The 24347-nt window shown below is 37.0% G+C and overlaps 1 protein-coding gene across 1 annotated transcript in view; it reads right to left on the reverse strand.

Annotated features, from left to right (window-relative positions):
- Positions 1-21937, reverse strand: part of LOC103593239 (peptidyl-glycine alpha-amidating monooxygenase-like) — a gene marked incomplete at its 3' end in the record, with an annotated part of 61480 nt that extends 39543 nt beyond the window's left edge. The window contains exons 1-2 of the mRNA XM_008576195.1: positions 21480-21937; positions 20272-20392 (exon numbers count right to left, since the gene is read on the reverse strand). Coding sequence (XP_008574417.1) covers positions 20272-20392; positions 21480-21571 — 213 coding nt within the window. The remainder of the gene's footprint in view (positions 1-20271; positions 20393-21479) is intronic.
- Positions 21938-24347: the final 2410 nt, after the last annotated feature.

A 24347-nucleotide genomic window follows, 5' to 3' on the forward strand; every position in this document is an offset into this window, starting at 1 on the left:
ATACTATCATTATATAATTAGGTTTCTAAGCCAGTGGCCTTTAGTAGGTGTTATAAGAAAACTTGACCTTTCACATGCAGCAGTTACAGAACATAAACTGTGAAAACAATACAGACTTCATTTAAGGATAATCAAATAGTTTATGAGGGAATTTCTTTGTATAGAAGTATTTCTACTAACAAATTCACAAAGAATGACAGAATTAGAATGCTTATCATACGCAACTTCTAGTGAACCTAGGCAATGATGATCATCCCTGGCTGCTAAAACCAACAGTTCACGTGAAAAGCTGACAGGAGACTTTATAATACCTTAATCAATCTCGTCATTCTTAAATTAATAAGTAGTACTGACATCACAAGAAGTAAGACGATCAGATATTGTGTGCCTCCTGTTTGTAGTACTCACCACCAGCTATGAAGTATTCTCGCCAAAAACTCTAAACTGTGTCTGATCACGCCTCTAGATGTACCAGTACAAGAAACACAAGGAACGGAGGGAGATGTTAAATGACACTCCAGTTATGAAATCAACAAAACCTAGAATGAAGAATACTCTACGGAATAAATATCCTGATTTCCTCACAAATACATTACAGGGAAAAAGAGAAAAAGGAAACCTCAATATTCTTAAAAGAGAACAAGATTCATCATGTGGACCACATATGGATCCCAATAAAAACAAACCAATGTTTAAAAAATATAACAAAGGGGCCGACCCCGTGGCTCACTCGGGAGAATGTGGCGCTGGGAGCGCAGCGGTGTTCCCGCCGCGGGTTCAGATCCTATATATGGATGGCCAGTGCGCTCAGGTGCGGGCGGCACCAAGCCAAGGGTTGCGATCCCCTTGCTGGTCACAAAAATATATATATATATAACAAAGAAATTTGACACTGACTAGATAGTTGGTGTTATTAATGGTAATAATGGCGATTGTGATTATGTTTAAAAATAAAGTACTTGCTATTGGTCAAATGAGTCCCCTCAAAGTTCTTGTGTTGGAAATTCATCTCCACTGTAACAGTGTTATGAGTATAGAAAATCCAATTATTATATTTGAAAGGTGGGGGCCTTTGGGAGGTGATTGGATCTTGAGGACTGTGCCCTCAGGAATGGATTGATCTATTCGTGGACTAATGGGTTATCATGGGTGTGGACTGGTTGCTTTATAAGGAGCACATGAGAGAGCTCTCGCTCATACCATATTTTTGCCATGTGATATACCCTGTTTTGCCACAGGACTCTATAGGGAGTCCCCAAGAGAGAAGGCCCTCATTAGATATGCCCCTGTTCACTGTGGACTTCCTAGCCTCCAAAACTGTAAGAAATAAATTTCATTTTCTTTATACATGACCCAGTTTCAGGTATTCTGTGGGCCAGAGAATGAGGGAGCACATTTAATGTAGTCCATAAAGCCTTCTAGAGTGTTGGGAAAATAGAATAATTTAATCAGGCACCCTTGCCTTAGGTACGGTTGGGGGTGGTGAGGCCCATTCTTTGTAAGCAACTGTGTGTGGGAGGGTGGAGTTAGTGCACATGAGTGGTGCCGTGGCTTGGCTGGTGTCTGCCTTGGATGTCCACACCACACTTGGCCATGCTCTCCAACCTATGCTTCCAAGGACCTTTTTACCAGTTACCTAGCTCATAGACCTGTGCGTGAGGGGTCTGGTGACCCAGGCTGGTGTGTGAGGAGTCTCGAGACCAAGCCTGGTGTATGAAGGGTTTGTGACCAATCTGGAACAGGCTTGAGGGATCTGTGAGCTCCAGACCCAGCCCTAGCTTGACAATTGGCCCAGTTGGCAGGATTACGGGCAGGTAAAAGAGCACAACATGGAGCGTGAAGTAGTCTGGAGAAGAAAGTACATCTAGAGAGGCCAATGGAGAATATCCAGAACATAAAACACATCTCTGCTTTTATACTTCTGCTTTAGCAAATCAAAGTATTTAAAAAATTACAAAATGGAAGTCTCAAAAACAAAAGGAAGTGACATAAGCTTCTCTTAGCACCTGAGAAGCACTGAACGGAGACGCTGAGTCTCTAACAGGAAGGAAAGAATTCAGGTAAGTGAAGGTAAGAGGAGACTCTCTGAGCTGAAAAATTAGTTTGAATTACACCCCGAGAGGGGAGTGAGTGTGGTGAAGGCAGAGATAGTGTGGTAGCTGGACTAACAGGCACAGAGGTGACAGTTTAGGGAGTTCTGAGAAAGAAAGTTAGATAGACCGAATAAAGCCAGATAATAAGCACCTGAGAAGCACTGAACGGAGACGCTGAGTCTCTAACAGGAAGGAAAGAATTCAGGTAAATGAAGGTAAGAGGAGACTCTCTGAGCTGAAAAATTAGTTTGAATTACACCCCGAGAGGGGAGTGAGTGTGGTGAAGGCAGAGATAGTGTGGTAACTGGACTAACAGGCACAGAGGTGACAGTTTAGGGAGTTCTGAGAAAGAAAGTTAGATAGACTGAATAAAGCCAGATAATAGAAGGTCTTTGGAGATGAAGAGAATTAAGATTTGATTTGAGAATTTTCTCCAATTTTGAGAATTTTAATTGGACCTAAATTAGAATTTAGACCTGTTTAGATGTGATAGTCACATGAATGAGTGAGGTGTGGGCGTGAAACCATGAGTGCTGTCCTTTGAAAGAACACTTTGATGAAACTGAGGATGAGCAGCGTGTGTACAACGGGAGGGAAAGCAATGCGTTCTGGAAACAGACTGGGCAGTGTTGCTATAAACCTGGATCAAGTCTATAATAGGATAGTAACGGTGGAAACTCGTCCATTCATCCATATGTCCCCTATGTCTACGTATCCCATAAATATATACTGAGCCTGCTATTGCCACACACCGGACAAGATGGGGGGATATGATGATGACCACAAACAGGTGCGTTTCTTGCCCTCACGTACTCTGTGGTCTGTTGAAGAAATAGAGGCATAAACTAAATAATGACATTAACAAATGTAAAATTTTCAGTTGTGAAGGGCACCCTGAAAAAGAGCCATGGGGTGGTATGAGAGCTATAATAACTCTCTGAAAAGTGAGGGGTAGGGAGCAGGAGCTATAGCAGGAATAAGAGGTGGTTAGGAAATGCTTCTCTGAGAAAGTGATGCTCAGGCTGAGATCTGAAAGACAGCAAGGCATTTACCAGCAGAAAAGAGCAATCTTGCAAGAACACAGCATGGGTAAAAATTTGTGAGAGGGAATGTATGCGGTAAGTACAAGGGAATGAAAGAAACCAGTGTAGCTGGAACAGAGAAGAAAGGGGATAAATTTGAAAGTCATTTCAAAGGAAGAAATGAAAAGATCTGTAGACACCTAGAATTTAGACCATTAAGAGGTAAACAGTCTAATGTGGTTCCAACCGTTTTAACAAAGGAGATGAGATGTTTACTAAACTATAAATTCCTTTGAAGTCCAATTGCCTTACCAATCTTTATTTGCTAATGTGATTTGTGCCTTGACCAAAGAGCAAAACATAAATATCTATTCCTAACAGATATTTACTAATGCCTACTAAGTATCAGGCACTCTGCAAGGCACTGGGAATACAGCTGTAACTAGACAGACGATCCTTATTATACCATAGGGGTCGTCAGCCAACTAATTTTCTTTCAAGTACCACAGAGCAGAAGAAACAGCTAGGTATAGATTCAAGAAAGATCTATTAATTAACAAACATCTACTGAGTACCTTCCATGTGCAAGACACAATACTGTACAAACAACATCTTTTCTGCAGGAGAGGTAAAAGCTTCCTTCTTTAAATATAGATGGGATGTTTGTTCATTATAAGCACACACTGACAAAAATATACACAAAGAAGAGTAAGATGCAGTCACTGGTTTCAGAAACCCTTTTGTGTGAGAGATTTAAAATATGAGAATTAATCAGTACAAATGACAATACAATAGGTCTATAATAGTGGTACAAATTACTATAGCAATCAGATCAGCTTGCGGGAGTCAGGTTCATGGGGAAGGGTCTACATATTCTGTAACTTAATAAATGGGAGATGATTTCAATAGGTGAAGATTCAGGGCAAAAAAAATTATAACAGGCAGAAAGAATAACATCAGGAAGTTCAAAGGCATCTACTCGTGGGAATAACAAACAGCTTAAATGTGGTAGAAAATGGGGAATTCAGGAAGGAACAAGCAGAGAATAAAAATGAAAGTGGCATAGTTGGAGTTATGTGGCAGAGAACTTAAAGGCCAATTTATGGAATAGGATGTCTTTGGTCAGAATGAGGAGTTGCTGAAGATTTTTGAGTAGGAGAATAGCACTATCAGAGAATATTAAAAAATTATATTGACTGAAAACCATAACAACATAATGGTTAACATCACAGGCTCTGGAACCAGACTGCCTGAGTTACAATCCAGACTCCACCACAACTGCTACTGGAAATAAAAAAGAACAAACTACTGATAAAAGCAATGTGATAGATGAATGTCAAAAGCATTATGCTAAGTGAAGAAAGCCACACAGCAAAGGTTATATACTGTTGTGACTGCATCTATGCGTAAATCTAGAAAAGGACAAACTATAGTGACAGAAAAGTGAGTAGTTGACAGGAGTTAGGGATGTGGGGAAGGGAGGAGAGGAGAGCAAAAGGACACAAGTGAACTTTTTAGGGAAGTTCCCTAAAATGGAAATGTTCTTTATCATGTAACAGAAGTAGTTACACAACTGCATACATTTGTCAATATTCAAAAACTTATGTACGCTTAAAATTCATGAATTTTTATTGTAAGTAAATTATACCTCAAATAAGCCAATTTAAAAAATCATGCAGGAGTAAAGTTACGTAGCAGTTGAAATAAAAACAATGACTTTAAGAATATTTCTGGCTGCCTGGTTAACTCGGTTGGTTAGAGCGCTGTGTTGATAACACCGAGGTCAATGGTTTGGATTCCCATACCCGCCAGCCACACACACACACACACACACACAAACGAATATTTCTTACATATGATGAGCATACAGGAAACTCATAACTTGTAATCAACGTGGATTCATAAAAATACTACAGTCATGTGTGTATGCATGCGTGTTTGGAGGTGTTGGGGAGGGATAGAAAATATTCCTGGTATGAAGAGAATTCCTTTCCCTTTTTTAAAAAAAATTATTCAACTAATATTTAGTGGACTCTAGGCATTATTTTAGGCCCAGGATTACAGTAGTAAACAAGACAGACATGTCTTTTCATTTGCGGAGCTTATATTCTTAACAGTACATCCCAAGAAAGATAGATGTGGGGATGATATTTTACTGAAGAGGCATGAAATATAGATTTGTTCCTGGAGTGATGACTATTCGGCTAGAATTCAAATTCTGCCCCTATACCCGCCCCAAGTAATATTGTAGATAATGGCTAGTTAACAAGGTTATTGCATTCACTGCAACACACAATAAGTTAGGTGCATTATAGTGACTGACATTTAAATAATGAAAAATGAATGTAAAGAACAATGGTGACTAAGATTGTTTTATAAAAGCCTGGGGGGTTCTGGTGGGGGGGGGCAAAGCTCTGGCAGACTGATATTTAAAAAGAGTCGGAATAATCATTTCAATCTTGTTTACATTTCAATACTCTGTCAAAATTACTTTAAAAATTTTTGTATATGCCTGAATTCACTCTATTAATCCTAATAAGTATGTTATAATATCTTTGAATTTAGATAGGTTTGAATTTATCTCACAGAAAAAGCTCATTCTCAATGATTTCCTGAACTGACTTCCACAATGAAGACATAAGATCATTCTTAATTTAATCAATGTTCTCCTTCATAAAAAATGTAAATAGGACACTGAATCATGGGTTTGCTAATCTCTATTCTCTATAAAGTTCACAATAAATATGTTCTCAAGGGCTTACTGTACAAATGGAAGGAAATGATCTTAGATTCATACATTTGTAAACTTTTTTTTGACAACTGACATTTTTGGATCTTGGGAATACAAGTGGAAAGAGGAAAGTGGGGAAATAAACTATACACTGTCTTCCAATAAAATTGATAACAACAAAAAATTCTGCTCTGATTAGGTCAGCTAAATTATAGTGCCAGGGAGACATGGGATAAGTCAGTAGTCATGTCCACCTGCCTTGGAAAACATTACCATAAGACCATTTTTACTTAGAAGCAAACAGAATGGCATGAGAAAGCCATAAAATAATCTAGAATGTGTCTTGTAATCCTTACTATAGGTTTCTGCCCTTAGGATGTAAACTAGTAATAATCCCAAATCCACATGTCATGTACAACCAATAGAAATCCTGATGAAGTAATTAGGTGTGGGGGGGGGGGGGGGGCTGTCTCTCTCCCCCAACCCGCCTTTGATCTTTCCCCCTTCTTGTGATTATAAATTGCTAGGCTCTGCCGGCCCTCTTCAGAGCACATTTCTCAGGGTGATCTGACATACGCGTTTCCCGGTTACAATCGTCACATTGGCTCAATAAATCCTTTGCTTTATATGTTCAGCCTCAGTTTCTTTTAGGGTCAACACTTGACGTCTTCAAACAGCAGCAGACTTGAAAGCATTAAGACAGTGTTAGATTTGGCTTTTATTTGCTTCAGTGGTGCTTCAAATCTCTTTGGCTATTGTAGAAGGTTTTCAGGTCATCACAAACCAAAGTGAAAAGGGAATACTGTGGGCAGTAACTATATGAAACACCTTATTTATTTCAACTGACTCCTGCCATGATTGAAGGACTAGAAGTCCCCTCACTTTTAACAGCCGTGGGCTTCTAGACCCAAGCTTACTGTGCCGATTAAATAAATGATAGGTAGAAGACAAAACAGTATTTACCTCTGGCAGAGTCAAATATTCATGTCGAGTAAGATAAATTTTTTGCTCTTGACTCTAAGCTATTTAGGGCAGGAACTTAATTTCCTTACCCCTAAGCACAGTCTTCTCCATTGTGTATTATGAAGTGGTTATGACAGCAGAGAAACAATATAGAGACTATCTGTTAACTTTCAAACTTGTTTGACCCCACTACAGTCACCTCTTTAATACCTGCATTTACTCAGGCTACCAATCTATCTTCTTTCTTACATTTACTGTGTCTGCTTTCACAGTCTGCATCAAGTAGATGAAAACACAACAGTAAAATACTTGTGAATACTGCCTTAGCATTTATGAAAAATACATTAGGCAGATAAGATTAATATTTTAACATGTGCAAAATGGGGAAGCTAAAATTATAACTGGTTATATCAAATGTAGAAATAGTGAGGTAAACAAAGAACTTGTAATTTCATAGCAAATGATTTAACCATAATCTAGTATAGCTTACCACCTGAAATAATTTTCATTCCCATAAATAGTGAAAGCTGAATTATTTCAGTGGTATTTTTCTGCTTGTATTTAATTTGGTGTCAATTTTTGTTAAGAGTTTGTTTTGCTTTGGGTTCTATTTCCAAATTACATTTAAAAATAATCAAGTAAAGCTTTTTCGGTTTTATGTGTAATTATTAAATACGACTGTTAAAGTGTTAACCATGTGCATCTAAAATCTATTAAAGGAAATACTCTAGTCTCTCAGAAACATCATTTGCCCTTTGTAAATCAATGTTGCCATGGCAAATGTTTTCATTTAATACTGGATTAGCTGGGTGTGGAAGTGTGACACATAGTGTAAGAGAAATGTACTGGCTATTTTGATATACTTTCCTCCTTAAAAATGTTGAGGTATGTTGTTTAGATGGGGTGACTTCAGTCTGCTAAAACAGAGCTATTCCTCTAAGATGCACATCAGATTATACATGATTGAGTAGAATACGTTATCTGTGAAAAGCAATCTGTGTCTTGAAGGAGTGTGTTCCGTACTTTTGCTTAAAGTATGCAACATTTATGTGGAATGGTTCCAAGTGCTTCTCTTGAATTGGGCTATTGAAATATTAATCCACACTACATAAATCTGAAAATAAGTGAAACAAAGAGGATTTTTCTGGTGGCTAATAAGTGCAAAGAGAATCACTTTTCTTGCTAATGTGGAAAGATATGCTTGGTTGCCTTTCACAAATATCTTTAGATGGACTACAATAGAAGAATGAACCCCTACAACTATACCTCTGCTTATTTTTAAACATGTACCAAATTTCCTAAATTCTTTAATTAACCGGGCTCTCTTAATAGCACTGTTCCAAAGCAGAGAACCAGGAATGACTATACCTCTGCTTATTTTTAAACATGTACCAAATTTCCTAAATTCTTTAATTAACCGGGCACTGTTCCAAAGCAGAGAACCAGGAATTAAGGTGTGCAACTGTTCTATTGCTCAGTAAATTATACCTTTAATAATTACTAGATTTTTTAAAAGACAAAATTATAAAAGTTAAAATTCTGATCACTTAATCTGTTTATAGTACTATTTCGAGAATGGTATCTTTATAGAGATTCTAAATTTTTGTTTCCAAATCTCTCTCCCTATCCCTTAAACTACATTCTTCAAATCCTACTGCTTCCAAAAGATGTTGCTAATGAAGCAAAAGGGAAACGCAGATTCTAATCTGCTTCTATAATGTGCCCTAGAAAATTATGACTGTGGTCCTGAATAAAGTATTTTTGTTGTAATCACTCTCTTCATGCTCAAGTTGATCCTCAGTAACTCTTTATTTCAGCTATTCGAAGGTATTTATCATGTAGGACCTTGCATTAGCTACTTGATAACACACCTTAACTCATCCATTGTAATGTACTTCAGGGTTGAAAATATAATAAAAACTAAGTTTACTGAGCATTTACTGGGCTTTACACATATTAAGTCACTTAATCACATCCTATCACACAGAGACTATCATTATCCCCATTTTACAGATGAGAAAACTGAAGCACATTAAGTTTTAAGTATATTGCCTAAGATCTTGCAGCCAGAAAGTGGTGGAACTAGAATTCTGATTTACCATGTACTATATATTTTTTACCTTTCCAGTTTCTTCTATAGTTAGTGGTCTGTTCAGTTTTTTTATTATCTTCTTAGGTCAATCCATTTCCATTATAAAATTTACAAACACAGAGTTGCACATAAGTGTCTAAAACTTCTTTGTCTTTTCCCATTCTTAATAGCATATCATTTATGCCAATTAAAAAATCCTTAGGCTTGCCATGATTTAACCCATTTTAAAGGAAATTTTAAACAAATGTTTTCTTACTTTGTCTATACTTTCTATTAGGTCAATCCATTTCCATTATAAAATTTACAAACACAGAGTTGCACATAAGTGTCTAAAAATTCTTTGTCTTTTCCCATTCTTAATGGCATATCATTTATGCCAATTAAAAAATCCTTAGGCTTGCCATGATTTAACCCATTTTAAAGGAAATTTTAAACAAATGTTTTCTTACTTTGTTTATACTTTCTATTTTTTTTTTTTTTTCCTTTTTGTCTTTTGTCATGACCGGCAACGGATCGCAACCCTCAGTGTCAGGCCCGTACCGGACCGGGACCGGCCACGGGACCGCAACCCTCGGTGTTGCTCCCGCCCCTCGCTCAGCCAGTGAGCGGCCGGTCTGTATGTGGGATCCGAACCCTCGGCGGGAGCGCCACCACTCTTCCTTTTTATTGATTTTATTGTTTTTCTCATTTCTTAAATTTAATATTTATATGATTTTACTTTATTCTAATTTTTTATTATTAAAAAAATTTAAGGCAATCAATTTTCCTCTGCATATTGTGTTAGCTGGGTCTCATGGGTTTTATTATCAAGTATTTTCTTTGTCATTACTATCTAAACAACTACAATTCCAATTTGATTTTCTCTTTGTTTCACGAGTTTTGTAGAAGAATGGTCCTTAATTTTTAAGAAGCTAAGTTTTCCATGACATCTTTTCATGTCTATTTCTAGTTTTATTGAATTATTACCAAAGGATGAGAGTACAAAAACTGTAAGTACCATAGTCAACTAAGGTTTCTTAATGTTCAGCTATGTGATTTTTTTATAGATGTTCCATACACATTTGAAAAAAGTATATATTCTATTCTTAAAATAGACATTTTGTTTATATATAGATATATTAAATCATATTCACTACAAAATTATGTCGTTTGAAATACTCAAATGCTTTATAAACTTGCCTTTTGGGATTTCATATATCACATATGCCTCTATAACTGCATTTTAACCAACCTCACTTTAAATTTTTATTTTACATGTTTGACAGTGATAGTACTTGGTGCCTAAGGTGTGCAACTGTTCTATTGCTCAGTAAATTATACCTTTAATAATTACTAGATTTTTTAAAAGACAAAATTATAAAAGTTAAAATTCTGATCACTTAATCTGTTTATAGTACTATTTCGAGAATGGTATCTTTATAGAGATTCTAAATTTTTGTTTCCAAATCTCTCTCCCTATCCCTTAAACTACATTCTTCAAATCCTACTGCTTCCAAAAGATGTTGCTAATGAAGCAAAAGGGAAACGCAGATTCTAATCTGCTTCTATAATGTGCCCTAGAAAATTATGACTGTGGTCCTGAATAAAGTATTTTTGTTGTAATCACTCTCTTCATGCTCAAGTTGATCCTCAGTAACTCTTTATTTCAGCTATTCGAAGGTATTTATCATGTAGGACCTTGCATTAGCTACTTGATAACACACCTTAACTCATCCATTGTAATGTACTTCAGGGTTGAAAATATAATAAAAACTAAGTTTACTGAGCATTTACTGGGCTTTACACATATTAAGTCACTTAATCACATCCTATCACACAGAGACTATCATTATCCCCATTTTACAGATGAGAAAACTGAAGCACATTAAGTTTTAAGTATATTGCCTAAGATCTTGCAGCCAGAAAGTGGTGGAACTAGAATTCTGATTTACCATGTACCTATAATGACTGACAAAGATTACCTCCTTAACCTAATCTAGCCAGGCTCCTCTGAGCCCTCTTCTCAACTAGGCCTCAACCTTGGCCTATAAAGACATGGACAAACACTGATACAGTTTCTAGCAGCTTTATGCCACATCCCTAAGATGATCCCAGGCCCCCTTAAATTGCTTACTTCGGAAAACTCAAGGATGCCAAAATAATCTACTGTTCATTCCAGCCAACACCTGAGAATAAGGGCTCTGTCTCTCAGACTCTGTGGTAGGACAGAATCATAACTTTGACAATTGCCAGCTAGCAGACACAGCTGGCCTAATTACATTTACGCCAACTAACCATTTGTAGTTTTTTACGTCCCTATATCTACTGAGGCCTTGCTTGCCCTCCTCCCCACTCCCTAATTTTCTCTTTAAAATGCCAAGTGACTTCCGCACAAATTGAAGTTGACTTCAGTTCATGCTGGACTTTTTTCCCTATTGCAATAGTTATTACTGATTAAAATCTCTCCTTACCACTTCATTATTGTCTGTCTTTATTTTTGACACAACTTACAACACAGAAATAAGGGATGAGAGACACAGAAGTGGGAAAAGATGCCAGGAAAAATAAAGGGCTTTGTAGGCTGCTATAAAGTCTTTGGCTTTAAATGTGAGTGGTGCAGGAATGTCTAAAAACTTTGGAAGGGTACTAGAAAGGTGATGTGCTCCAACTTCTTTTCAATAGGATCCCTGTGGCTGCTGCATAGAGCACAGATTCCAGGGATGCATAGGTGTAAGGCAGGCCCGTTAGGAGGGTGATTGTTATAATCTAGGAAAGAGAGGGCCAGAGTGGAAAGTTGGCTGTGGTGAGAAAAGGCTAGAATTTGGATATATCTGGAAGGCAGAACCAACAAGATTTGCTGGCATATTGTTTACAAGCCATGAGAGAGAAAGAGGCATCAATAAAGACCCCAGTGTATTTGGCTAAGAGGAACTATAATGCAGGAACTGCCATTTACTGAGATACTGAAGTCTCAAAAACAATAGTTTATCTTGCTGATGATCATTTACTCATGAAAACTGAACAGTTAACTAAGAAACAAAGGTCAAAGTGCTGTTAACCTTGCATTAGTATTTTTATTCTTAATGTTCTATAAGTCAGAAGACACAATCCATGAAATGCCAAAGGTTAAATCCATGTATTAGCCTAAATGGTATATGTAACTGTTTCGATCAGAGATTGGGAAACTACAGCCCAGAGGCCAGCTACCTGTTTTAGTAAGTATGTTTTTTTATTGGAACACTGCCAAGCCATTCATCTACATATTATCTATAGCTAGTTTCTAACTACAGCAGTTGAAACAGAGACTGCATGGCTCACAAACCAAAAATATGTACTACCTGACATATTATTAAGAAATAATTAATAACAAATTATTATTTGACAAATAATACGACAAATTATTAAGAAATAGTTTGCTAACCTCTGATGTACACAGCAATAATGAAATATTGTGTTAAATAGATGCTCAATTAGGTTGACTGCAAAGTGTCTTTTAACAGCCAGGTGATCAGGAACATCTTACTAGAATTCAGATTAGTAGCATTTCTTTCCGCAAGGGCATGAGAAGACATAGGAAAAAGTTACTCAAGGATTTAGGATGAAACCAGTAATCTGTATTTTGTTTAATAAAAGAGAGTTTATGTTTTTTATAATACATGTGCAATAAAAAATGTGTGTGCATACAATATACACATAAAAAATATATAGTAACATTCTCTGGGAGACACATAGGTTGTTAACAGATTGGCAGCACAAAATTATCATATGAGCAGGGTCTTAGAGTCAAGTAAATCCTTGTTTTATTTATTGGGTATCTGGCTGTGGACAGGCTATTTAATCTCTCTGGGTCTCAATTTGTCATATCAAAAATGGAAATAATAATACCTTGAACACAGAATTTTTATGAAAATGAATGAGATAATGCATGTAACATGCCCAAGACAGTAGTGTTACATAATGAGTACTCAATAATATGTTTTCTACTTCAAAAACGTTATGAGAAAAAAACCCAAAAGATGAAAAGAACCCTACGTCTTACTGAAAAAATGATGATCACAAAGGAATCTCTTACTGTAGTTACTTTTCTAATATTCTCTTAAGTATCACGTTAATTCAAAAATACTGAAAATAAAAGTCTCTTTTCCATTTCTCATTATTAATAAAGAAAGGGAAAAATGGGTAATGTATACTCATATTTGCAGTTCAGAATCCAGATATGTAACACATTTAGATTATTCTCACAGAGGAAAACAATGCTGATAGTTCAATCATATCTTCCTTAAGTGGACATTAGATAGATTTCAGTAAAAATAAAGATGAAGTATCATAATTTAAACTTAATTAGCAATGAGCTGCATGTGACTTTAATGTGCTCTTTACAAGAGCCTTTTACTATTTTTGTATCCTGCTTAATTCATGTAATTGAGGCATACTGATAAAGCAAGGGGTTGAATATACAAATAAATATATGTGTAATTTCAGATTTTGACACGTAGCATCTTAAACAACACCAATCCTGAGCTTTCAAAATAGAAAGAGGAAAGCAATTTAATGTGAGAGAGGTAAGCAAACAAAACAAGGGCTTGGTGGCTGTCCTTTCTGATAATCACTGAATTGTCTTAGCTATTAGCTTCTCCATTGGTAAAATGGAGAAAATATTACTATTCTTAGTTTGTGGGGAGAGAGATAAAGCCTTTTAATTTCTTTTATTGCTCTTTTTCCAAATCTTGGAATTTTATCCACATTGCCTAAATCATTCTAAATAAAAAGTAAATGCTAGCCCAAAATTAGGATATTTCTCATTTCTCCTCCTTCAATAGTGAGATCACATGCTCCTTTTATTTTTTGTGAAGAGAGAAAAAGGTAAGAGTACAGGAAAAAGAAACACTAAAAGCCCTGAGTCATGTTAGCTTTAGAACGACAGTGCGATCCGTCCTTGCCATGGTCTGCTCTTTCCCAAGGTCGGCCACTGGAGCTGCCACTTCTGTCCTCTGCACTGGGGGCAGACATGGTCCAGCATCACCGCACACCGCCCCTCCATGCCCAAATGTGGCCTCACAATTCTCAACACTTTCCAGGCAGCTCCTCCCAGTCGAATGTATTTGGCTGAAAAAGCAACCCCCATTTTGTTCATTCTGGTTTTATGTCAATGACTACATTCTTTCACCATTATTTTAAAATGAGGGGTAACAAAATTCTAAGTTCAAGTTTTTCAACCTGTTGCTCTGGGGGTTTCTGACATGATCTTTAAACTCAGAATTGTTCTGTTTCCTGAACATAGATATTGGTGCTCAGATACACAGGGGAAGGCTGCTTTCTGATTTCAAAGCATGATCTGTTACTCTTCAAAAGACAAATTCCGAATGAGAAAAGAATTTTCAAGAGGTTCAGAAAGGGAAAAATGTATTTTCTCCGCAGTTCTCAAACCACTCCCAAAATAAGAGGAAAATGACCATACTACTGACAGCCTAACACATCCTAATTGAAACGAATTCAATTAGTATGTGGTCTCAAGATGTTAAGTTCAAAAAGAATATTTATTTATTTGTTTGTTTGTTTGTTTGTTTGTTTGTTTTTAAAAGATAACTGGTAAGGAAGATGTTAAGTTCAAAAAGAATATTTATTTATTTGTTTGTTTGTTTGTTTGTTTGTTTGTTTGTTTTTAAAAGATAACTGGTAAGGGGATCTTCGCCCTTGACTTGGTGTTGTCAGCACCACGCTCTCCCTTGAGCCAACCCACCATCTCTATATAGGGATCCGAACCCGTGGCCTTGGTGTTATGAGCACCACACTCTCCCAAGTGAGCCACGGGCCAGCCCTCAAAAAAAATATTTAGTTTTGGGAAATATTTTGTACACATTAGCTTGCATTTGTAAGTCCTTAAGCTAAGAACACAGAGGACCTAAGTTGAACAAACAGCAAAATAAATAAAATGCTATGTAAACCTAGGACTTGAAAGAATTTATATTAGATAAAAATGATTTTTCTAGGGCCGGCCCGGTGGCGCACTGGAGAGTGTGCCACTTGGGAGTGTGGCGGCGCTCCCACCGAGGGTTCGGATCCCATGTGGAGACCGGTTCCTGCTCACTGGCTGAGCGCGGTGCGGACGCGACACCGAGGGTTGTGATCCCATTACCGGTCAGTAAAAAAGAGACAAAAAAGGAAAAAAAAAAAATGATTTTTCTATAAGATCAACATACAAAGTTCTCAGGAAAGCGGACACTGAAGAAATCCAGGCTGATTTCAAACTAGCGCGTGCGCACGCACGCACACACACACACAGAGCTTCACATTGATAAAATTTTTGATAACTTCTTTTCCAAGCAGTACAAAATATATACAAGAACTTTGAGAAAAACTTATCAATCCTCAATGTTTCTTCATTCTTTTTCATAGGCCATTTTTAATGAAAATAACTACTTAGGAATAAGTACACTAAAGGATTTACTTCCTCATTTTGTTCAGGTTTTTCTTGCCTAGGTTTGTACTTTCTATTTTTCTTCATTTGGCTACCTTTCCTTTCCTTCAAAATTATTGAAATATCTCACCTTCTCCATGAAATCATTACTGAAAGCATAAGGGTTAACAAATTCTTTCTCCTCTTAGGGCTCATTCACATTTCTCTCAACACACAGTAACAATAACATTACCGGTGCACATTTTCTGAGAACCAGCAGGTGCAGGGCAACTGAACATGCTAGGGTATTAGCTCACTTGGTCCTTAGAACAACCCGGGTAGTTAAACTATTATTTCCTTTTCTACAGATGACAGAGAAGGGCTAGCTGGTTAAGAAACCTACCTGAGTTAAAACTGCAAGAGCCTGGCTTTTGTGCTAACCCCTGGATTTGAGTTAGATTTGGACAATAAACTTTATGTAGAATCACTGTCATTATATCTTCATTTACTTTATTTTCAAATCAAATACCCATGGGATAGTTAACACATCAAATTGATGATAACACCTTACTATGATCACGAACTGGCAGTTTATCAAGTTACTCTGTTTGCTGACATGAGAGTTGGTGACAGCAAAACCCCACAAGATTCTGGGTAAGAAAAGGGAATCAAACGAGAAAGAAAAAGTGCTAAAAGAGGAATCTCTAGGTATCACTACTTCACGGCTATGCTAGATTTGGAGCCAGTGCCATTGAACACCAGATCCGTACTTTGCCTCCAGGCTAGACTTTTTAAGAGCCACCTGCTCTCCTCTCTTATCTTTCTAAAGCCTGAAGAAATACCAATTAATAGGAAATTAGTAAAAGAGAATGAAAATTATTTCCAAATTTTTCAAGTCAGAGAAGAGAAACAGTGAGCTCATTTTGGTTATAAAATTGATATTGCAACAGACAATCTACTTGTCCTATACTCTCCAAATCTGGTTTAATGGAAGTAATTTTTAATTGCCACTCTGAAGTCCTGTGGTGCAGCAGGATGGACTGCAACTCAGAGGCCTCACATGACTGGGTATCCTTTGATAAGACACTAATCTAGGTTTGTATTCCATGTGTAATATCAGTTAATTGTAGTCTCTGTATTATGTCTAAGGTTCTCTCCACCTCTATTCTACACCTGCTTGTTTCTCTATCCAAGCTTACCTAACAATCTCAAGTTTCCCAAGGAAAGGATTTACATCAGATTTACTGATGTAACTTTCAATACTGTCAAAACTTAAGGTTTATTTTTATTAAAAAAGTCTGTTGAATGAATACATTTCTTTAACCAACCCAGTCTGCCTCAACTGACAACTCAAGTTTTTGCTCCTCCTTTCCTTCTCTTTTTAAATTTTGTTGCTCTTCTTAATCCTCTACCTTTAAAAAAAAAATATATATATTTGCTCCTCCTTTCCTTCTCTTTTTAAATTTTGTTGCTCTTCTTAATCCTCTACCTTTAAAAAAAAAATATATATATTTGCTCCTCCTTTCCTTCTCTTTTTAAATTTTGTTGCTCTTCTTAATCCTCTACCTTTAAAAAAAAAACATATATATATATATAAACTCCTCAATGTCTTTCCTTGGTTTTATACTTTTCTTACTCCTCTTTTTCTTATATGATTTTTTATATGTTCTGGTCTTCACATTCTAGTTAGTCCTGACTTTTTTCCTTTTATTTTTGTTCTTGATTGTTCTATTTTCTTGGTCATTTTTTTTTTATAGTCAACTCTTATTTATCTTCCACCTTTTGTTTCTTCCCTCTAATACTTATCCTCTTTTTCTTTATTGCCTTTTATCTCGTTTCCTCTTAAGGACTTGTATTAAATCTAAATCTAGTTTTGTCTGCATATTAAGAAAAGTCTACTTTCTCCAACAAAAGTACTCATGATATCACAGCTCTGGGTTCCTCACCAAGAACACCAAGTTCAGGAGAAAAGAGGTCGAGGGGGTTCTCTATCCACCCCTAGGTATATTAAATAGAGAGTCTAACTATCATTCTCATGAAAATTCACAAGGGGTATGACCTGTATGTCAATTGGACCAAGTCAAATACTCAAGGCAAGCAGTCAATAAAGAGTGATGAGGAAAAGTGGAAGAAATATTCAACAATGAGTTCTGAGCTGACCAGGCTGAGTAACTGAATCATTTACCTAGTTAGGTAGTTTAAATTGCAAGTAAGATAGAAACCAACTCAACCTGGTTGAAACAAGAAAAGCTCACATAACTGAAAATTCTACAAGTAGTGATGTCACCATGAACCTACATTCTTTCAGTCTCTGCATGACCTTCTTGAATTAGTTTTATTCTTGGCATGGCTCCCTCATTAACCCAGCAGACCCTAGGACTACATGCCTATTGCTCTCAGGAACAGAAAAATGCATTCCCAGCAAAAGTCCTAAGATTTGATTGGGCTGGTCTAGGTTACACACCTTCCACACATTGTGGAGGGGTAGGTGGGATACAGTCATTTGCTGATCCTTGTCCATGTGCTGGGCCTCTGGAGTGTCTGTCTCTGGGTAGACAACTCCTGGAAACTACATGGTCTCAGAGAAAGAGCAAGGTGGCATTCAGCTCCTTACTGGGAAGACAATCAGCAAATGACTACTGCATGAGACAAAAGTGAATACAAATAGTGCCAAACAAAAATCAGTAATTTAAATAATGTACGCTCTTTTTTCCATGAAGTTATTTTGATAATCATTTAAAAAAATGAATAAACACTTTCATTTTATGAAAATGGAGCTTCTCTCCATTCTTTTGCAATCAATTCCTCTAGAAACTCTTTCTTAAATTACTGACCCCAACACAGTGCCCATTATTATTATAGTTAAATAATTTAAATGTTATTACTCTTAAATAATGAAAAGAAAAAAAAAATCAGAATAATATGAACCACAACAAATGACTATCTTTTGTGGGAAAAGAGTGCTTAAAGACCAATTAGAGGATACTTTAAAAAAAGTAATATAAACTCAGTTTAAGCAAATATAGGGGTAAACTCACTTTTAAAAGTGAAAAGAGACAAGAACAGGCACACTTCACAAGTGAGCAACTTGTGAAGCTCCTCTAAATAAGGAGCTTATGCAATTAAAAGCTGGGACAGTAACAACAGAATGCACAGAAAAGTCATCTGCATGGTCTTCTGGGGATAGGAAGGGGGTGAGGGTCATTTTAACAGTGGTAAAAGTAGCTACTTATAAATAATTATATCATACACAGTCTTTGAATAAATGAATGTCAATCCTTAGTCCCTAAGAAATCTGCATGGTCTTCTGGGGATAGGAAGGGGGTGAGGGTCATTTTAACAGTGGTAAAAGTAGTTACTTATAAATAATTATATCATACACAGTCTTTGAATAAATGAATGTCAATCCTTAGTCCCTAAGACAAAGGCCCATGTGAATTTTGTAAAGCTTCCAGATGTCAATTTCTGTGAAGTATACTAACATTTATAAAGCAAACATATTTCACAGGGCCTAGTTTCCAAAGCCCTGTAGTTTCAGGTTTAACCTAACCTTTTGAAATTACATATAGAAATGTTAACTTTGCAAAAGACAGGAAACCTTCTCCATGCTAAAGTCTTTGGTATAGATTTAGAATTGTAACACATCAAAGTTGCTGGCTTAAGGACAGACAAGTTACTTGATTGTTATATAAACATACTAAGGAAACTGATGTAGGGAAAGAAAATGTTTGCTAAGAACAAGCTTTCATTGATGGATCAACTTAACCCTTTGCAAATTGCATTACAGAATGTCACTTTGTTATTTCACTGATGTTACCAGCTTCTATTGTTAAACTATATGGCTAACTCCACTTATGTTCCTTTTCTGTAACTTCCTGGTCTGGAGAATAAATATGGGGAGAGAACCCCAGCTTGTGGTTAATTTCCCAAAGGAGGAATGCCTCTCTCTTAAGGGTTCCAGGAAGTTAACCCCTTTGGGCTGTCTCACTGCTCAGAAGAGATGGGCTTTGAGTAATCCTTTTTGCATCTCCATCACCCAGGGGAAGAGAGGTGACAAATCTGTGTGAGGCAAAGCAACAAAATGGTGCCCGGTGTGAAGCAAAGCAACAAATTTCAAAGGGAATTCTTTCCAATAATCCAATAAGTAGAATTCTTTTATTTTCCCAGTTCAAAAAAAAAAAAAAAAGAATGTTATCTGCAACAATGAGTCATCAGGCACTGCAGCTCTACAACATCAGGTCTTCCCATGTCTCTGCAGCCCTTCAAAAGGAGAGGACTATCTTTTAATGACACACATAAATCCCTGCCTGGGCGGCAAAACATAATTAATTCTGGCCTTTTTATACTTAATGAAGCCCCTTGCACACATAACATCAGTGGGTTTGAGCTTCTCGTGTGTACCTAAAATAGGGAAAGCATTAGCAACAACCTAGTTCTACTCAAAATGCTCTATAGGTCACATTTGTATGAGCTTTGCCATTATTTCTTCAAAATATACCTCTGATAACAAGCAAGTCAGGCTAAAGAAAACTCAATCAGCCACCTGTATGAACAGTTTTCTTAACTTTTTAAAGTGGAATGTTTTGTTTTTCAATTCTTGGCAGCAAACACATTTTTATTTCTCAATTTGTGGATGTGATAAAAAGGTATTTAAACAAAGTAGATGCTAGTTTGCTCATCTGTATTTTAATGCATACTTACGTGCTGCATTTCCGAGGCTATTACTCTATGGACAAACTCAAACTTAAATTTTCAAGGTTCCATTTCAAACCACAAGATACAACAGGAATAAAATTTTAAAAACAAAATCTAATTGAAAGATTTACTCCTCTTATAATATTAAATTATTTGAATCCTATCTGAGGAGTCTCAGTAAAAGTAAGCAAATGCCGACTTCTAAAGAAGTTACTAGAGCTGTATATACAGTTTCCTTGCTTTAATCATAGATGGTATACAGAACAAATTTAAATAAAGAAATATAGGATTCCTCTCACCTGCTTAGGTGTAACCCCAGGCATGCGAATATCTAATGCAAAATCTGATGAATCGATAGGAATTACTGGTCTGGTGGTACCAAGACATTCATTGGAAAATGATCTGGTATTTTCTTTAAACCTTAAAGAAAGGAGACAATTTCAATATTCTTAAACATAATGGAATCTAAACTCAACAAAAGAAGGGGGGGGGAAGGAATTCTCTGACTTTAAGGTTAAAGATTATTGATTTAGACCCAACGAAAACTATAAAGATGCGATGACTATATAATACTCTTAAACATACTCAGAATTGTATTTTATAGTCCAAGAACAAACTATACCCAATTTGTAAACAAGATATAATCAAAGCAACCAAGCAGGCTCCATTTAAAACTCAATTCAATAAAAGCTTGTCAAAATACATATCTGTTCCTAGTTAATAAAGATACAGTATTGTAAACAAGATATAATCAAAGCAACCAAGCAGGCTCCATTTAAAACTCAATTCAATAAAAGGATGTCAAAATACATATCTGTTCCTAGTTAATAAAGATACAGTACTGATACCTTAGAAATTATCACAAGCATGCTGATTTTCTAATGGCAGAAAAATCAACTATAACCCAGTAAAAATTTTTGTAACTATTTTGAGTGTCCAGTAGTCAGAAACAAACAAACAAAAAAAACCCCAGCCATAATCTTGCTAGGAGGCAGAGTTGCATGAGGAGGAAATAAAAGACTGCGATGTGAATTACAAATATACAAGTGCATAAATATTTAATATGGTAATTATGAGGCGTGAGTATACAGCTCAATGTTTCCTTGTGAGCTATTCCAGTCCATGATCTGCTTCTCCTCACCACTGTTCTATCTTGATATTTTATTCTTCGACCTGTTATCAACAAGAAGGCATTGAAGTCTAAGAGTCTATACTGTAGTTTCTGAAATGTCTCCAAGAGGGAGTGATTAGTACTGGAAATCACAACTTCTAATTGGAGTTTTGAAAGCCAGGACAGCTTGGCGACATACAGTGGGCTTTTTCTGCAAGGGGGACTTTACAAGAACTTATTGTGCTAAAATTCCAAGTCGTTTCAGCAAAGAAAATTAACCTTTCGCCAACACTCTGGTTCTTAAAAGTGATTACATTTCTAAATAGCATGCATAGAAATCACCCAAACAACATTTCGCCTGATTAAAAAAAAAAAAAAAAACCAATAAACACCCACCTCTTAAAGACAGAAAGTGGGCTTCTGAAACCCAAACAGCTGCTTTGGAAAACAAGGAGCAGAAGTAGCAGGCTGGGAGCACGGCCAGCCATGTCCACGCCGCTCTGGCCCCGCCGGGAGAGGGGCGGGCGGCGCAGCGCGAGGCTGGGGCCGGCGGTCGGGCAGCGGCGCCGCCAGCAGCCGCTACTTCATGGCCGGGGCGCGGCGGGCGTCCTGCGGCGGCCACACACCATCTGCCGGCGAGGGCAGCGAGCTGGACCGGGCGAGGTGTCTCGGTCACGAGCCGCAGGCAGAAAGCCGTGGGCAGGCGGGACTTCTGTCCTGTCCGCAAGCGGAAGCTTTCCTCCCTCCAGAGCTGCTGCTTTGCTCTGGTGCTGGGGCTAGATTTGCGGGTCCCTTATCACTCCGGAATGACAGGGACTGTGAGGGATATCACACAAATCCGCGTCCGTCATCATTCAGAACCTGCAAAAATAGAAGCAGATAATGGATGACTAACACATGACAGCATTTGTCCTCAGCAAATCCCAGCTGAGGTTCTTTAGTACATTAGTAGTTTCACAAGCTTGCGCCCAAGCCTAGGGAAAATGCTGGTCTGTTGATCTCCCCCCCGCCCCCCACCAGCCCTCAATTTCACAAACCCCAGAGCGTAGCCCCTGTTCTGCCTTTTGCCTGCTCTTCCTCCCTCACACCCACTCCTTTCTTTTCTTCTTCCCCCCCCCCCCCCCCCTCTCCCCCCCCCCCCCACATCCACCCCACTCTCCGGATTTCTTCTCCTTAACTTCCCCTGTCACTCCCTTATGTCACCAAAAATGCACTTAATACGGCTGCTGAATGTAAACAAAGTTATCCACACAAATGACAGGCAAAGGCACAAGGGGGAAAGAGAGAGAAAGAGAGAAAGAAACAAAGACAAAGCGCTTGGATGCAACAGTCATCAGAAAGAAAAAGACTGAGAACAAAGGCATGTTCATATACATACATCACAGAGCTACAGATCTAAGGAGAAAGACACCCCCTGCCAAGAACTCCCGAGTAATTGCTGAAGTTCTCAGAATTATTTTAAAACAAACCAAAACTCTATAGCTAACATAATATACGAAATAGAAATGCCCATTTAAAAATCCTGCATCTAATATACGAAGTAATAATTTCTTACTTAAAAGGCATGCTTCCCAAAAGATAATCGTTCCTAAAGTTTGGAGATTTACAACACAATTAGAAACAGTAGAGAGAATCTCAGTTCGCCCCAAAATGAATTTTGTCTACGAAGGCTATGATCAAGAACTTCACATTAATATAAACGAGAGACAACGGGGAACTAGTGTAACTCTCAATGTTTTATGAAGAGGACTCAAATAGGCTAAATTTTAAAATATTCATGTTTTGACTTTACTGTTATTCTGAACATAGTTCGGATTATGTATTGTACCTGCAAATTTTAGTCAGAAGGCATTAATTAGAAATGTATCGTTCACAATATAAAAATACCTCCAAAGAAAAAGATTTCTAAAGTTTTATTTTAATCAATAATTATAAATATGATTTGGAGAATCTCAAATAAATCTACTGGCCAGATAAGTAACGGTAAAAAACAAAATCAGTGAGATCATATAGAAGTACTCCACAGTAATACACGAATCTCTAAATCATCCTCTGGAAATCACAAAATAGTGAAGCTAATCTAAAAAAAACACCCAGAGCCAAAACAAACAAAAAAGCACTAATTCACCTTAAATTAAATGAGATTCTCCATGGTCACTGTTTTCTAGATAGCAGAAACATACCGTATACCAAATATAAATAAAACATGATTCAATATCCAACCAATTCAAGGATTCTTGAGGCTCACCAGCACCCAAAGACCACAGTTAATTTACATGAGCAATGACATTTTTAAAAGACTGGTAATATTTGTTTGAACTTCTTTGGCTTGCTGCTTGAGCTTTCAGCAATAAAACCCTTCAGTGTTGTCCTTATCCTATGAGTAAAGGAAAGAACTCCTTGAGGGGAAGAGAAACAACTGGCCTGAAGGCTATAATACTGTCAAATGACAGTGCTTAACATTCCCCAAAGTTCGTTTTTTAAAAATACTTATGTGAAAAAGCGATTTTATTTTATTATTTCATGCAGAACGGGATTCAAGGACAGTCCTTCTTCCAGTTGGCAAGGAGATCTGGTATTTTACAAACTCTCAAAAACAAATTTAGTATTAAAATTCTCTAAGAGGAATACACCCTTAAGTACCAGCCTTTGAAAAAAAAAAAATTCACTTATCTCTTTGATTGATTTTATTACCTTTGATGTCCCTAAACCATCCACTTAAAGAAAAGGGAATTAAAATTGTGGGTAGAAGCAAAGTTGATATTTGAGCCATAAACAGAACAAAGGGTCTTATAGAAATAAAAGCTAATTATGCTGTTCCTTTTTTTTTTCTTTTTTATAAAGAACAGAAATTTATTGGCTCATAGTTGCAGAGGCTGGGAAGTTCAAGGGCATGATGCCAGCTTCTGGCAAGCACCTTCTTACTGTGTCACCCCATGGCAGAAGGTGGAAGCTGGAAGGGCAAGAGACAGAGATAAAGGTAGAGATAGATAAAGAGCAGAAGTTGCTTTATAGCAAACCCACTCTTGCAATAATGAACCCACTCTTATGATATATGCTTGTTTCTTGATGCCTTTTAAACTATAGACAAAATACAAATCATTACATTAAAAACCCATGTCTAATCACTTGATTTATTATTTTATAATTCCTGGTAATGTGGAACATATGATGTTCAAATCTTATTATCTATGATTTTAAAAATTCAAAATATATTTCCCTGAGATCATTCATTCATTCATCCAAAAAACATAATTAATTTCA

Source organism: Galeopterus variegatus, unplaced genomic scaffold (genome assembly GCF_000696425.1).
Source record: "Galeopterus variegatus unplaced genomic scaffold, G_variegatus-3.0.2 Scaffold1307, whole genome shotgun sequence".
NCBI classification, from domain to species: domain Eukaryota; kingdom Metazoa; phylum Chordata; class Mammalia; order Dermoptera; family Cynocephalidae; genus Galeopterus; species Galeopterus variegatus.